This window comes from Physella acuta, unplaced genomic scaffold, assembly GCF_028476545.2.
Source record: "Physella acuta isolate Inbredline_101_S28 unplaced genomic scaffold, ASM2847654v3 ptg001275l, whole genome shotgun sequence".
Taxonomy (NCBI): domain Eukaryota; kingdom Metazoa; phylum Mollusca; class Gastropoda; family Physidae; genus Physella; species Physella acuta.
Genome location: NW_026732790.1, coordinates 316,188 through 329,551, shown reverse-complemented (window position 1 = coordinate 329,551; position 13,364 = coordinate 316,188). Strand labels below are relative to the sequence as shown.

Genomic DNA, 13,364 nt, shown 5'->3' with positions numbered 1-13,364 from the left:
AGTATATATATATATATATATATATATATATATATATATATATATATATATATATATATATATATATATATATATATATATATATATATATACATATATATATATATATATACATATATATATATATATATATATATATATATATATATATATATATATATATATATATATATATATATATATATATATATATATATATATATACATATATATACATATACATATATATATATATATATATATATATATATATATATATATATATATATATATATATATATATATATATATATATATACCTAATCTTAATCAAAGATCATAATATTGAAGTTAAAATGTTTAATAAAATAAAAAGAAGTGATAAAACATTGATAATAATGTTGAAACGAAATAAAAATAGCAAACTTTCTTTTTGCTAAAGTTATAGCCGACAGAAAATTAGTTTAAGCACGCGTTCAACATCTGAATCGGCAACTAAATCTTAGATTGAAGTCGCAATTTATTGTACTAAAAAGTAAACACATCATGTGACGTCACTATTCCCACAAAGTTAAGTCAATGTTTTAACATTTTAAAATTACTGTGGCTAATCTACCTATGAATAAATCAATAAATTAATTAACGTCTTTAAATAAATTTGTGATTAGCAGTCTGTCTGAATACAAAAATTGTTCTCTACCTACATTCTATTTTAAAGCTCTCCAACTAGCGCCGTGTCTATCAAGTAGTCAATCAGACAAACAAAAAAACAAACAAATAAATATTCAAACATGTAAACAAACTTGAGTTTTAGTAGTATATATATATATATAGACTAAAGAAATGGTTGTGTTTTTATTGTCTTCAAGCCGTGAAATGTATTTTCTACCTCGAAATTTAATCCAATTTTGTGTCAAAACCATGTTCCTTACGTTCACAAAAATCCAATAATCTAATAATCCGATAAAATTTTTCATTTTTGACTTTTTTTCTGTGACTTTTTTACTTTCTCGAATATACAAAGTATAGAGAAAGTCTGGTAATCGTGCTCCCTGATCGAAAAAACATAGATTTGCAATTTTGTCCGTATGTCTCTGTGTGTGTATGTGTGTTGTCGTCTGTAAACATGATAACTTGAGTACCGTTACAGCTAGGTATATGAAAATTCTTATATAAATATTTTATTAAAATTGTATATCCCTGTCAAATTTAAAGCGATTTCCGATAACAGGAAGTGGAACTTTGTCTACTACTATGCAGATTTTGTTTTGATTTCACTTGGTGTGCGATTCTTTTTCTACGAGATTCTATTCTATTTTTAAAAGTTTAAGTATTTAAAATGGATTAAAAATCATGTCTATTTCCCGAGTAACAAACCCTGTTATTTTATATAAGAAGGTTCGAGAAAGAATAGGGGAGATCACTCCCTGTTTATTTTTTTTATTTTAGTTTAGACTAAGGTTAGGGTTTTAACTAGGTTCAGCCGGATTTGCACTAACCTGATAGTTAATTTATATAATCCCTTCCCTCGTAAATGGTGTGACCCATTGCGCTCCGCACCGTGAGCTTTAGGTAAGCCGCTGTAGAGCTATTTAATTATTATTTTATCTCAAAAAATGCGAATTTTGCTTTTTCATTTTTTTTTGTCTTGCTGATGATTAATAATTCCCATAAAAAATGAATTTTCTACGAGGCAAAATTTATTTTAAGACTGTCTTATCTTCTCGTCACGTTTTTATTTTTGGTCCATAATTCAAAGATCACGATCTAAGATTGAAGTTAAAATATAAATAGTTGTTGTGATTCAAACTGGTGTTTAAACAGAGCAAAGTCTCAGACGAAATAAAGATGAGAATCTCGCTGATTGTGTGCGTGTTGCTTTCTCTTGCTGCGTATGTGCTTGGTTGGCCATTGGCTACTGGCTGTACTTATTTTGGGATGCACTTAGAGGTAGGTTCGATACCAAGCACCACAGACACAATGTTTATAAATAACAGTGGCGTGCAGAGAGGGGGGGAGGCGTATGGGGCCTAGGCCCCAGGCACCCACTCCAGGGGACCAACCAAAAAAAGCTATTTGCGCGAATTTTTTAAAAATAATTCAAGTGACAAAATAACCACATGGTTTTATTAAGGGGACTAAATCCTGCAAAATGATACCAAACTCAGGTTTATAGGATAAACGATTCATTAAATCTTAAGGTTTTAGTGTAAAAAATGCGAGGCCAACTAAGCCTACGGAAAATGAAAACAAAAATTGATCCTGTCGAGAGTATAGAAAAAAGGAGAATGGGAAATAACTCTGCGTAAATTTTCAAATGAATATTTTAAAAGCATTTACAGCAACATGGACTATCTTTACCAATATATTAATAAATTATTGTATTTAAAAATGGTCTATTAAAAATTATTTAAATATAAATAGACCTCTGACTCAGTTGGGTAGGCAAGGGGTGTTAGGGGGGTTTCAACTCCCCCCCCCCCCACATGAACCCATCTGTAAAAAATATACTTTTATTTAAATCTATTTCTAAATCATGATATATGTATAATTGTATATTTATGTTTAGAACAGTCATCTAAAAACTGACGCTATGTTCACTCTGAGTTCGTTATTCCCCACCACCCCACCACCACAATTGTGTAGTGCAAAATTAATGTCACACCTAGGTATACGCTGGGTATGATAATTCAACTAAAGTGGCTGGACAGTGGAAAATGAAATTGTACCAACCCCGCCCCCTCCCAACCCACCCCGAACTGATCTGTTAAGTACATTTGGGAAATCGCAAAATGAGGTACCAGAGTACCGGGCCGCCAGTATCATAGCTTTTTAAGCAGGTAAAACACAGTGATCTAACGCATACATTATCATTATGTTAAAAAAAATTATCTTTAAAGAACACAAAAATAGTAGCTAATTTAGAAAAAATGAATGATCAGAACTGCAAGACCAATAATTTAATTTTATGTGTTCTAGTATTCAGAATGTTACACCTATTAGATTTAGTGTTTTTTAAGGTATAGTAAAGTTTGATTTTATACCAAATCTGATTTAAAAAAACTTTAATTATGCTGAAATATTTTAGCATTTATGATAACAATATATTAAATTCTAATTGTAGACAACATATTTTTGTAAAAAAAAGAATAGTGTTAAGCAACTGTATTACATACTAAAGTAATTATTGATTTGTTATGATATTTACAATTAAATTTGTAGAAATATACATAATTATATAAGAGAGCGATTATTTCCCCTAGTTCACTTGTCCTAATTAAAATTCTAGGAATTATTATATCAAATTGGTTTTTACAAGGATTACAAAACAGATTGAGTTGCGTTAATTGTTTTTTGTTGTATTGTGTGTTTTCTGCTTTGTTTAGAGTGATAAATTATTTTGTTTTGTCAGCCTACATTGTGTTTTTTTTCTTATCTCTTCAGAGTGCTACTTTGAATTTATTTTACATCATAGCGAAGCAATGACATACAGCTAGTATATATATATATATATATATATATATATATATATATATATATATATATATATATATATATATATATATATATATATGTAACTAGTGTAGTTACATAGAAATCAAGGCCAAGACTGAACTTAGTTAGAAACGACGCAATAGTTGGTATCGAAATAGAATGGTTTGACATATTTGACAACACCGGATGTACATCTGCGTGTGACTGTGGGTGTATTTAAGCGCGAGGCTTTTGGGTATGAGAATAGAGACAGACAGAAGGTGTAGAGCGAGACAGATGTATGCAGAAACGTAGAGACAGAAGATGTGAGATACAAGTGTTAGTCGATTGAAATACGGAGTGATACAGTGGAGGTCTATTGAGATTCACCTAATTATCTGAACTGCGATTATTCATGAAGAAATAAAGTGAAGTAATATTGAACCTACGGGCAGAGTGTGCTTCTTTATATCAGGTGGGTGGATCAGTACCAAATGAGGTGTCCTCGGCCTAGAAGTGGGATTTCCTAAGCCGTTAACGAATACCTACAGACAGGAGGTTGTACACGCCTCTGTCGCATTTGGGTGCCGTGAGGAAGAGGTCGCACAAGACCTAACAAAGAACGTCACACATGCTGCTGCCGCTGCTTCAACTACTACTCCTTGGTCATATATATATATATATATATATATATATATATATATATATATATATATATATATATATATATATATATATATATATATATATATATATATATATATATATATATATATATATATATATATATATATTTATATTTATATTTATATTTATATTTATACTAGCTGTATTCCCGTGCTCCGCCACGGTAAATCTTTTTTAAATGTTCCAACGTGGGAACAGAACAAACCTAAACAGAAACCAACACAACTTTAACACAAACGAAATTACCAACACAACAAAAACACGAAAGAAAACACAAACACATTGCAAACACACACGAAATCACAAACGCAACACAGACACAAAGGAAAAACCAAAAGCCTTCGATAGAAAAAAATTCTGGCATATGGTTTAATGATTTAGTGCGTGATTACATTATATCTATAAGTTTGACTTGTCAAGGTACAATTAACGCTCTAGTAATACTATGTTCCTGAACTAAATCAACATTTTAGCTCCCTTTAATCTCTCTTCTTCACCACCAGGAGGGGCAGAGCTTCAGTTTTTCTTCCTGCGATATTTGTCACTGTTCTGGTGGTCAAGTCCAGTGTTCTCAGTTCAGCTGTGGTAACCATGAATGTGCAGCTGGTGAAGCTGTAAATCCTTGCTGCCCCTGCCTTCAGTGAGTTGGGTTAAATGTTTAAAAAACATACATGTGAGAGGTTTCGGACAGTTGTGATGACACTCTTTATAGACACAGTTGTAATGACACTCTTTATAGACACAGTTGTAATGACACTCTTTAAAGACACAGTTGTAATGACACTCTGTATTGACACAGTTGTAATGACACTCTTTATAGACACAGTTGTAATGACACTCTTTATGGACACAGTTGTAATGACACTCTTTATAGACACAGTTGTAATGACACTCTTTGTGGACACAGTTGTAATGACACTCTTTATGGACACAGTTGTAATGACACTCTTTATGGACACATTTGTAATGACACTCTTTGTGGATACAGTTGAAATGACACTCTTTATGTACACAGTTGTAATGACACACTTAATATGAACACAGTTATGTTGCACACTTTCTGTGGTCACAGTTGTAATGTTTTGTTTTCTACCCTCAGAATATTAGGCAAGTAAGAACACCTATACATACAGTACTAAAACCAAGTGGAACAGTCACAAGCTTTGCAGTTACTAATATAAGAATTAAATGATTAATTTTATTTTTTTCGTTAATTTATTTGCTAATGGGGGGAATATGAAGAATGAAAGTTGCTCAGCTAGAAGACCGAATTACAATGACGAAATCCTGTTTAAGAGTAAATTTCAATTCTGTATGTTTGTGTGTAATTCATATTCGTATGGCGTAATTTTCGGGATAAATCCCTCCACCAAAAGATTTATCTCGGCCACAGAAAATGTTAAGTTGTTCCGCATAAGGGACCTCTTGTAAAGCAAAAACTTCATTGTGTTTAAGGTAGAGCGGAGTGGTGACTATGATGTGAATGATGGGTGGGGAATTAGTGGAAGTTATCATTTCTGTAGCGTTTAACTCCGTGTGAACTTGTTTTCATGTGCTGTAGCATGTAGCTCTGTATTAAAGTTTCGGCAGACATCTTTTTTTTCTCTCAACTTGTACATCTGTATTAGCTTTTATCCAATAAAATGTTAAACAGTGTGTTATACAAGATGTTTAATTCAACGTTCTAAAGCACTACGAAACAAAACCACACATGTTAATTGTTATTGAAGTAATAATTTTAACAAACAAGTGATCTGATTTTAGAAATCAAAATGATATCATAACAAGTTGAAACAAGATCAAACAATAAAACCGAACATCAATGATGTAATTTTAAAGCTAATGTGGAATTGATTTGGATTGATTAAACATTTTGTTTATTTTTTTTAAATCACAAACCATAAAACAGATAATTAGACTAATTAATAATCACAATAAAAACAAAAATATATTTTTTATGCTAGAAACTTAAAACTCTTAGAAATATACAAATCATCAGACCTATATTTTTTTAAAAATTGATTGGTAAACATTTTAAACATTCTTGTATCATTACACAAAGAATTTTTCCACAAAGCCAAGCAACACTTTGCAAGTCTCGCATCTTATTTTTGCTACTCTCTTGTATAATTTTTTGTTGGCGGTGGCTGCAAAAAAGAGCTTTTGGATAATTTTCCTATACATACATACATACATTCATACATACATATATACATATATTAGTTTTTTTTCAAGATTTGTTTTTAGAATAACTTTTAGGACATTCGGTAATAGTTCAATACAAATGTTTTGAACAATATCTATAAGAGCTTGTGTTCCATTTTGTGCTAGCACTAATACATCGCATAATTATATTTTTATTTGGACACATTGTGTGGATAAACAAACTGTAAAGAGTTTACCTGAAAAGCTTTCTCCTGTTCAGGAGTCAGCAGCATGTCAAGCTCGTGAGGCTCCGGGTTCACGTCCTCAATCCTATCACCTTCTCTCGTCACCGTGCCGACATTAGCTATTTGTTTATCCATCGTCATTATCGGCTTCTTTGTCGTATGATTGATTGTCTCATCTAAAGTTTCATTGTTCGACTGCACTGACGTCTGATTCGTCGTATGTAGTGACGTCCTATTCGTCATCAGCTATGACGTCCGTGTTGTCATTTGCACTGACGTCTGTGTCGTCATCTGCACTGACGTCTGATTTGTCGTCTTCACTGACGAAATAAGTGGCTGAAATATACGTCATCACCATTAGAACTTATATAATGTATCCACTGCTTATTTTAAACTGCGATGATAGTAAAAGCGTCAATGCCATTTATCAGATTGTCAACCACTCAACTGTGAAACTAAAGTTTAATTGAATTCTTAAGAAGCTTAAAGGGACAATATAGCTTAGTACAAATATTTCTTAAACTGCGAAAAATTATACAAAATTCGTAATCTATGTCACTTATAAAGCGATTAATTTTAAATGTAAAAAAATAACTCGAATTTTAGAATATTTTAAAGAGTTATTTTCTGAAATGAACGACAAACGTGACAATATACAACGAACTATACTTACTACGCCAGCAAACGACACCACAAGCAGGAACAAGGTGAAAAATCCGGTGCTATACATTTGTTCTGACTTTCAGGTTGAGCTTCCTGTTTGCTTTAGTTCTGACTGACAGACGTTTTCAAACTGTTTTCTTTGCAGTAATGCATCCACTGGGCTGGCTCCTATCTTATTTTTTTTATATTTCATTGAAGAAGAAAATGATCAAGGGCGTAGCCCAAGTATTAGCGAATATGTTTAGGACTATATATGATTATTAACTTCTATGCAATATGTGTTGGCCTATATTTAATTGTTAAACTTAGATGTCTGCTAGTTAGCTAAATATGGTTCAAATTGTTTGCAGCCTCGTTCACGCTCCAACATCTGGTCCACTTAATTCTACGTGGTATTTCGTCTTTTTTGGTGTATCGAATAGGGTAAACATTTAGCAAACATTTAGTAAACGTGAGGTAAACATGGCAATAAACATGCGGTAAAGTCATTTAAACTGATGCCATAGGGGCTGTGGTGGTTTGAAATTTGGGATTAGAGGTGTCTTGCTGTTGTGTGCTGGTGTTAGCTGCTCCGTTGCTAAGTTTGAAGCTAGCGGTGACAAGCTATGGAGCGCTTGCATTTACTGTTGTTGCTTGCGTTGTTGATTGTTCTATTGGTTCTTCTTGTAGGGGAGTGTCTGAGGGCGTTTGTTGGCAATGGTTTGTCCACTGTAGGATGGAGGAACAGATTTGACACGCTTGTCTTCTCCCGGCGATTGCGATGAGGATAGTGAGTGATTTGTTTTTATAGTTTATTTTGATGTAGTGTGGGATAGTTGTTGGATTATCGGTGTAGATAGAGAAGCTACGATGAGGATAGTGAGTGATTTGTTTTTATAGTTTATTTTGATGTAGTGTGGGATAGTTGTTGGATTATCGGTGTAGATAGAGAAGCTACGGTTATTACTGTGTGGGATTTTGTTTATGGATGGCCCTTTGTTACTATAAGGACGTAGTGCTTGTATGAGTAGAGCATTGTTAAGTGTAGGTGGTACCCATCCGAGGGTCCCATTGATTTTGTCGTTTTCGTGAAGTGAGAATTGCAAAGTATATGGACCGTGTGTTTTGCATGTGTTGTGCATTGTGGTGACGTCGGAGGCTTGTGGGGAGAAGTACCAAGTGTCAGCTCTGCCACAGTTGAGTAGAAGAATTTGATGATTGCTGATAAGCTGTCTTATTATATTGCAACGCAGGTTTGGTTTGCCTCTTGAAGTGATGAGTACTTGAATAGTGGGTGTTTCAGCTGGATAAAGGTCTGGGCATTCTTCCTGTGGTAGACCAAGGATTGCTGTTGTTGACTTGGTTGCAAAGGGTGGGGCCCATGATTTCCTTAAGCCACCCGGACCATATCCCAGGTGGATCCTCTCCAAGTCTCTCGACTTAAAGGGAACAGGAATAGACGCAACCCCATTGTTGAGTTTCGTGATAGTTGCATAGTCCATTTCTAGTGTATAGAGATGAGGACTCGGTGCATTTAAATTTTGCTCTACGTCTAGTCAAGACCAACTAGAAACGATCCCTAAAAGTATTGTCAAACGAAAGAAACACTTATGTATTTTATGACACAATGTTATTACACTATCTTTTTTTTTATATAAAATGCATTAAAAGTATACAAAGATTAAAATGAGTATAATACATTTTTAAAAATGTGCATCATATTATTAGGTTCAAATGTCACAAGCCAATAACTTAAGGAAGACAGCCGAAACAACATAAGTGAACCGATCACGTTTTCCCGAAACCTTTACACTTGTTGAAGCACTAAAATGACACCATCCATTTCGAGATTGGAAGTTTGTGCACGGGTAATGAGTTCTTATTTTATTATTGAAGTCTGTCTAAGGCAGAAAATATTTAATCTGGCCATCATTTAACATCAAGTGATCAGATAATACGAAATGCAGTTGATTTGTAAACAGACGGTGCAAAATTTTAATATATATAGACCAAAAGAAATGGTTGTCTTTTTATTGTTTTCAAGCCGTGAAATGTATTTTCTACCTCGGAATTTAATCAAATTGTGTGTCAAAACCATACTCCTTACGTTCACAAAAATTCCAATAATCTGATAATCCGATAAAATTTTTCATTTTTACCTTTTTTTGTGACCTTTGTACTTTCTCGTATATACAAAGTATAGAGAAAGTCTTGAAATCGTGCAAAAAAAAATCGAGATTTTTGCAAATCTCGACGTTTTACGGCTCACTGAGTCGGAAAAACATAGATTTGCAATTTTGTCCGTATGTCTATGTGTGTGTGTGTGTGTGCATCTGTAAACACGATAACTTTAGTACCGTTACAGCTAGGTTGATGAAATTTCTGATATATAAATATTTTATTAAAATTGTATGACCGTATCAACTTTTAAGCGATTTCCGATAACAGGAAGTGGAACTTTGTCTACCTTATTCCGCACTATTATGCAGATTTTGTTTGGAGTTCACTTGTTGTGCAATTCTTTTTCTACGAGATTCTATTCTATTTTTAAAAGTTTTAGTATTTATAATGGATAAAAAATCATGTCTATATCCCGAGTAACAAAGCCTGTTGTTTTATATAAGAATGTTCGAGAAAGTTTAGGGGAGATAACTCCCTGTTTTTTTTTTAAATATAAGTTTAGACTAAGGTTAGTGTTTAAATATCCCTGGTTCAGCCGGACTTGCACTGACCTGATAGTTAATTAATATAAGCCCAGGTACGTGGATATAGCTACCCCACCCCTTACAAATTCCTTCCCTCGTAAATAGTTTAACCCGTTGCGCTTCATACTGTAAGCTTTATGTAAGGGGCTATATATATATAGCTATTTAATTATTATTTTATCTTAAAACATGCGAACGTCGCTTTTAATCATTTTTTAAATTTTTTTTATACTGCTGATGATTAACAATTCCCATAAAAACTGAATTTTCAACATGGCAAAATTTATTTTAAGACTGTCTTATCTTCTCGTCACGTTTTTAATTTTGGTCCATAATTCAAAGATCACGATCTAAGGTTGAAGTTAAAATATAAATAGTTGGTTGTGATTAAAACTGGTGTTTAATCGAGTAAAGTCTTAGTGAAAATAATCAAACAACAAGATGAAAATCTCGCTGATTGTGTGCGTTTTGTTTTCTCTTGCTGCGGTTGTGCTTGGTTCGCCATTGGCTACTGGTTGTACTTACCTTGGGATGCACATTGAGGTAGGTTCAATACCTAGCACCACAGACACAATGTAGCTAAATAACAGTGGCGTGCAGAGAGGGAGGAGGCCTATGTGGCCCAGACTCCAGGCACCCACTCCAGGGGACCATCCAAAGAAGTTTTTCTTTTTTTTTTTTTTTTTTTTTTTTGTAGTTAAACAAAATAGTTGAGATTTTATTAATAAGCCAATTTCACCTATTGCAAATTGTAATGCTCAATCGTCTATCCCTCGTTTTGACATTATACTGTCCGAGTCCTAAGACTTCTAAAGAAATAGCGGGCATTAGTAAAGGGTAGTCATTTATATTCCCTTAATGCATTTTAATGGGTATGATATTTATTTAGTATAGTAAATCCCTAAACTAAATTACCCAGATTATTCCTATACACTATAAGGGCATCTTAAAAGTAATATGCCCATATTTTCAAGGACATATGTACAGTAATTATTTCCATATTTATTTTTATACACTGTAGGGGCATCTTTTAAAAAAATATTCGTATATTCATTACATTATATGTTAATATATATGTAAATCCAGTAATATGCCCACTTCACTTTAAAATATATTTTAAAGGCATCTGTCAAGTAAGTATGCCTACCTTCATTTTGTATACTGTTACGGCATCTTTAAAGTAATTATGAATATATATATATATATATATATATATATAATTCTCTTCTTGGATACCGTAGAAAACAACAAGCTCTAAGCGCGCCTAGCAAGCCCCTCTCTTCCTCTCTAGGCATATCCCTACCACCCCCACCCCCACATAGTCTCGTGAGCTGTGGTTCACGCTAAATGTTTACAATCGTATAGCCAGGTTTAGTGACGGCTATTAGGGGCAGATAATTTAGTTTGAAACGATTTTAAACTTAGGGAAGGTAACTAAGAGGAGGCTGCTTTCACGGGGGAGTGTAGGGTAGGTGTGGGTGGAAAGGAGGGTGGGGGGTTTATCGTCCTTAACGACCAACTGATAGTATTTTAAAGCAAATATTTTCAGTGGCAGCATTGGTACTGTCGAATTCACAAATTATGAATTACTGAAATGTAGAAAATAAAACAACTAAATAGCAACGTATGATACGCCGCGGGTCGGTTCGTATATGTATAATTGTATATTTATGTTTAGAACAGTCATCTAAAAACGGACGCTATGTTCACTCTTAGTTGGTTATCCCCCCCCCCTCACCACCACAATTGTGTAGAGTGACATTAATGTCACACCTAGGTTTTTGCTGGGTAGGATACTTCAACTAAAGTGGCTGGTCAGTGGTGAATGAAGTTGAACCAACTTTCATTAAGGTAAAATATTTTAGCATTAATTATAATAATATATTTAATTCTGATTTTAGACAACATATTTAGGTAAAAACGAATAGTGTTAAGCAACTATATTACATACAAAAGTAATTATTGATTTGTTTTGATATTTACAATTAAATTTGTAGAAATATACATAGTTATTTTAAGAGAGTGATTATTTCCCCTAGTTCACTTGTCCTAATTAATATTCTAGGAATCATTATGTCAAATTGTTTTTTTTTTACAAGGATTACAAAACAGATTGAGTTGCGTAATTCTTTTTTGTTGTATTGTGCGTTTTTGGTTTGTTTAGAGCAGGGGTCTCCAAACTACGGCCCGCGGGCCGGATGCGGCCCGCGAGGTCCTCTCATTCGGCCCGCGGAGATATTTTTGTCCACGGAAAAAAAACTTTTGTTGGTGATGGCTGCGGAACTTTGCCCAGAAAAATCAAAGACATGCCTGGAAGAAACTGGCCCTCGAACTGAAATTTGATAGTTAATGCGGCCCTCGGACTGAAAAGTTTGGAGACCCCTGGTTTAGAGTGATAAATTATTTTGTTTTGACGGCCTATATTGTGTGTTTTTTCTTATTTCTTCAGAGTACTACTTTCAATTTATTTTACATCATAGCAAAGCAATGACATACAACTAGTATATATATATATATATATATATATATATATATATATATATATATATATATATATATATATATATATATATATATATATATATATATATATATATATATATATATATACTAGCTCCACAACGATAAATCTTTTTTAAATGTACCAACCTGGAAACAGAACAAAACTTAACACAACACAACACAAAAACAACACAACACAACACAAACGAAAACACAAACACAACGCAATCACAAACGAAAAAACAAACGCCTTCGGTAGAAAAAATTCTGGCATATGGTTTAATAAATTAGCGCGCGATTACATTCGATCTGTAAGTTTGACTTGTCAAGGTAAAATTAACGCTCTAGTAATACTATGTTCCTGAATTAAATCAACATTTTAACTCCCTTTCATCTCTCTTCTTCACTACCAGGAGGGGCATACCTTCCAGGGTTCTTCCTGCGATAGTTGTCACTGTTCTGGTGGTCAAGTCCATTGTTATATGATCAGCTGTGGTTACCATCCATGTGCACCTGGTGAAGTTTCAAGTCCTTGCTGCGGCTGTTTTCCGTGAGTTGGGTTAAATTTTTAAAAATCTTACATGTGAGAGGTTTCGGACAGTTGTGATGTCACTCCTTTTAGACACAGTTGTAATGACACTCTTTATAGACACAGTTGTAATGACACTTTTTTGTGGACATAGTTGTAATGACACTCTTTATAGACACAGTTGTAATGACTTCTTTGTGGACACAGTTGTAATTATACTCTTTATAGACACAGTTGTAATGACACTCTTTATGGACACAATTGTAATGACACTCTTTATGTACACAGTTGTAATGACACACTTAATATGAACACAGTTATGTTGCACACTTTCTGTGGTCACAGTTGTAATGTTTTGTTTTCTATCCTCAGATTTTTAGGCAAGTAAGAACATCTTTACATACAATACTAAAACCAAGTGGAACAGCCACAAGCTTTGCAGTTGCTAATACAAGA

The 13,364-nt window shown here is 33.4% G+C and overlaps 1 protein-coding gene across 1 annotated transcript; it reads left to right on the top strand.

Annotated features, from left to right (window-relative positions):
- The first annotated feature begins 10,272 nt into the window (after positions 1–10,272).
- On the top strand, positions 10,273–13,364 carry LOC131957879 (BMP-binding endothelial regulator protein-like). The gene is made up of 3 exons (XM_059322693.1): positions 10,273–10,420; positions 12,793–12,929; positions 13,281–13,364. The coding sequence occupies exons 1-3, from the start codon at positions 10,319–10,321 to the stop codon at positions 13,294–13,296; spliced, it is 255 nt and encodes an 84-aa protein (XP_059178676.1). The 5' UTR covers positions 10,273–10,318; the 3' UTR covers positions 13,297–13,364.

What these genes read in the sequence shown, in the direction of transcription:
- LOC131957879 (XM_059322693.1), top strand. Translation starts at nt 10,319, where the DNA reads ATGAAAATCTCGCTGATTGTGTGCGTTTTGTTTTCTCTTGCTGCGGTT. An exon ending in ACCTTGGGATGCACATTGAG is followed by an intron (nt 10,421 to 12,792) that starts GTAGGTTCAATA and finishes CTTCACTACCAG; the next exon opens with GAGGGGCATACCTTCCAGGG.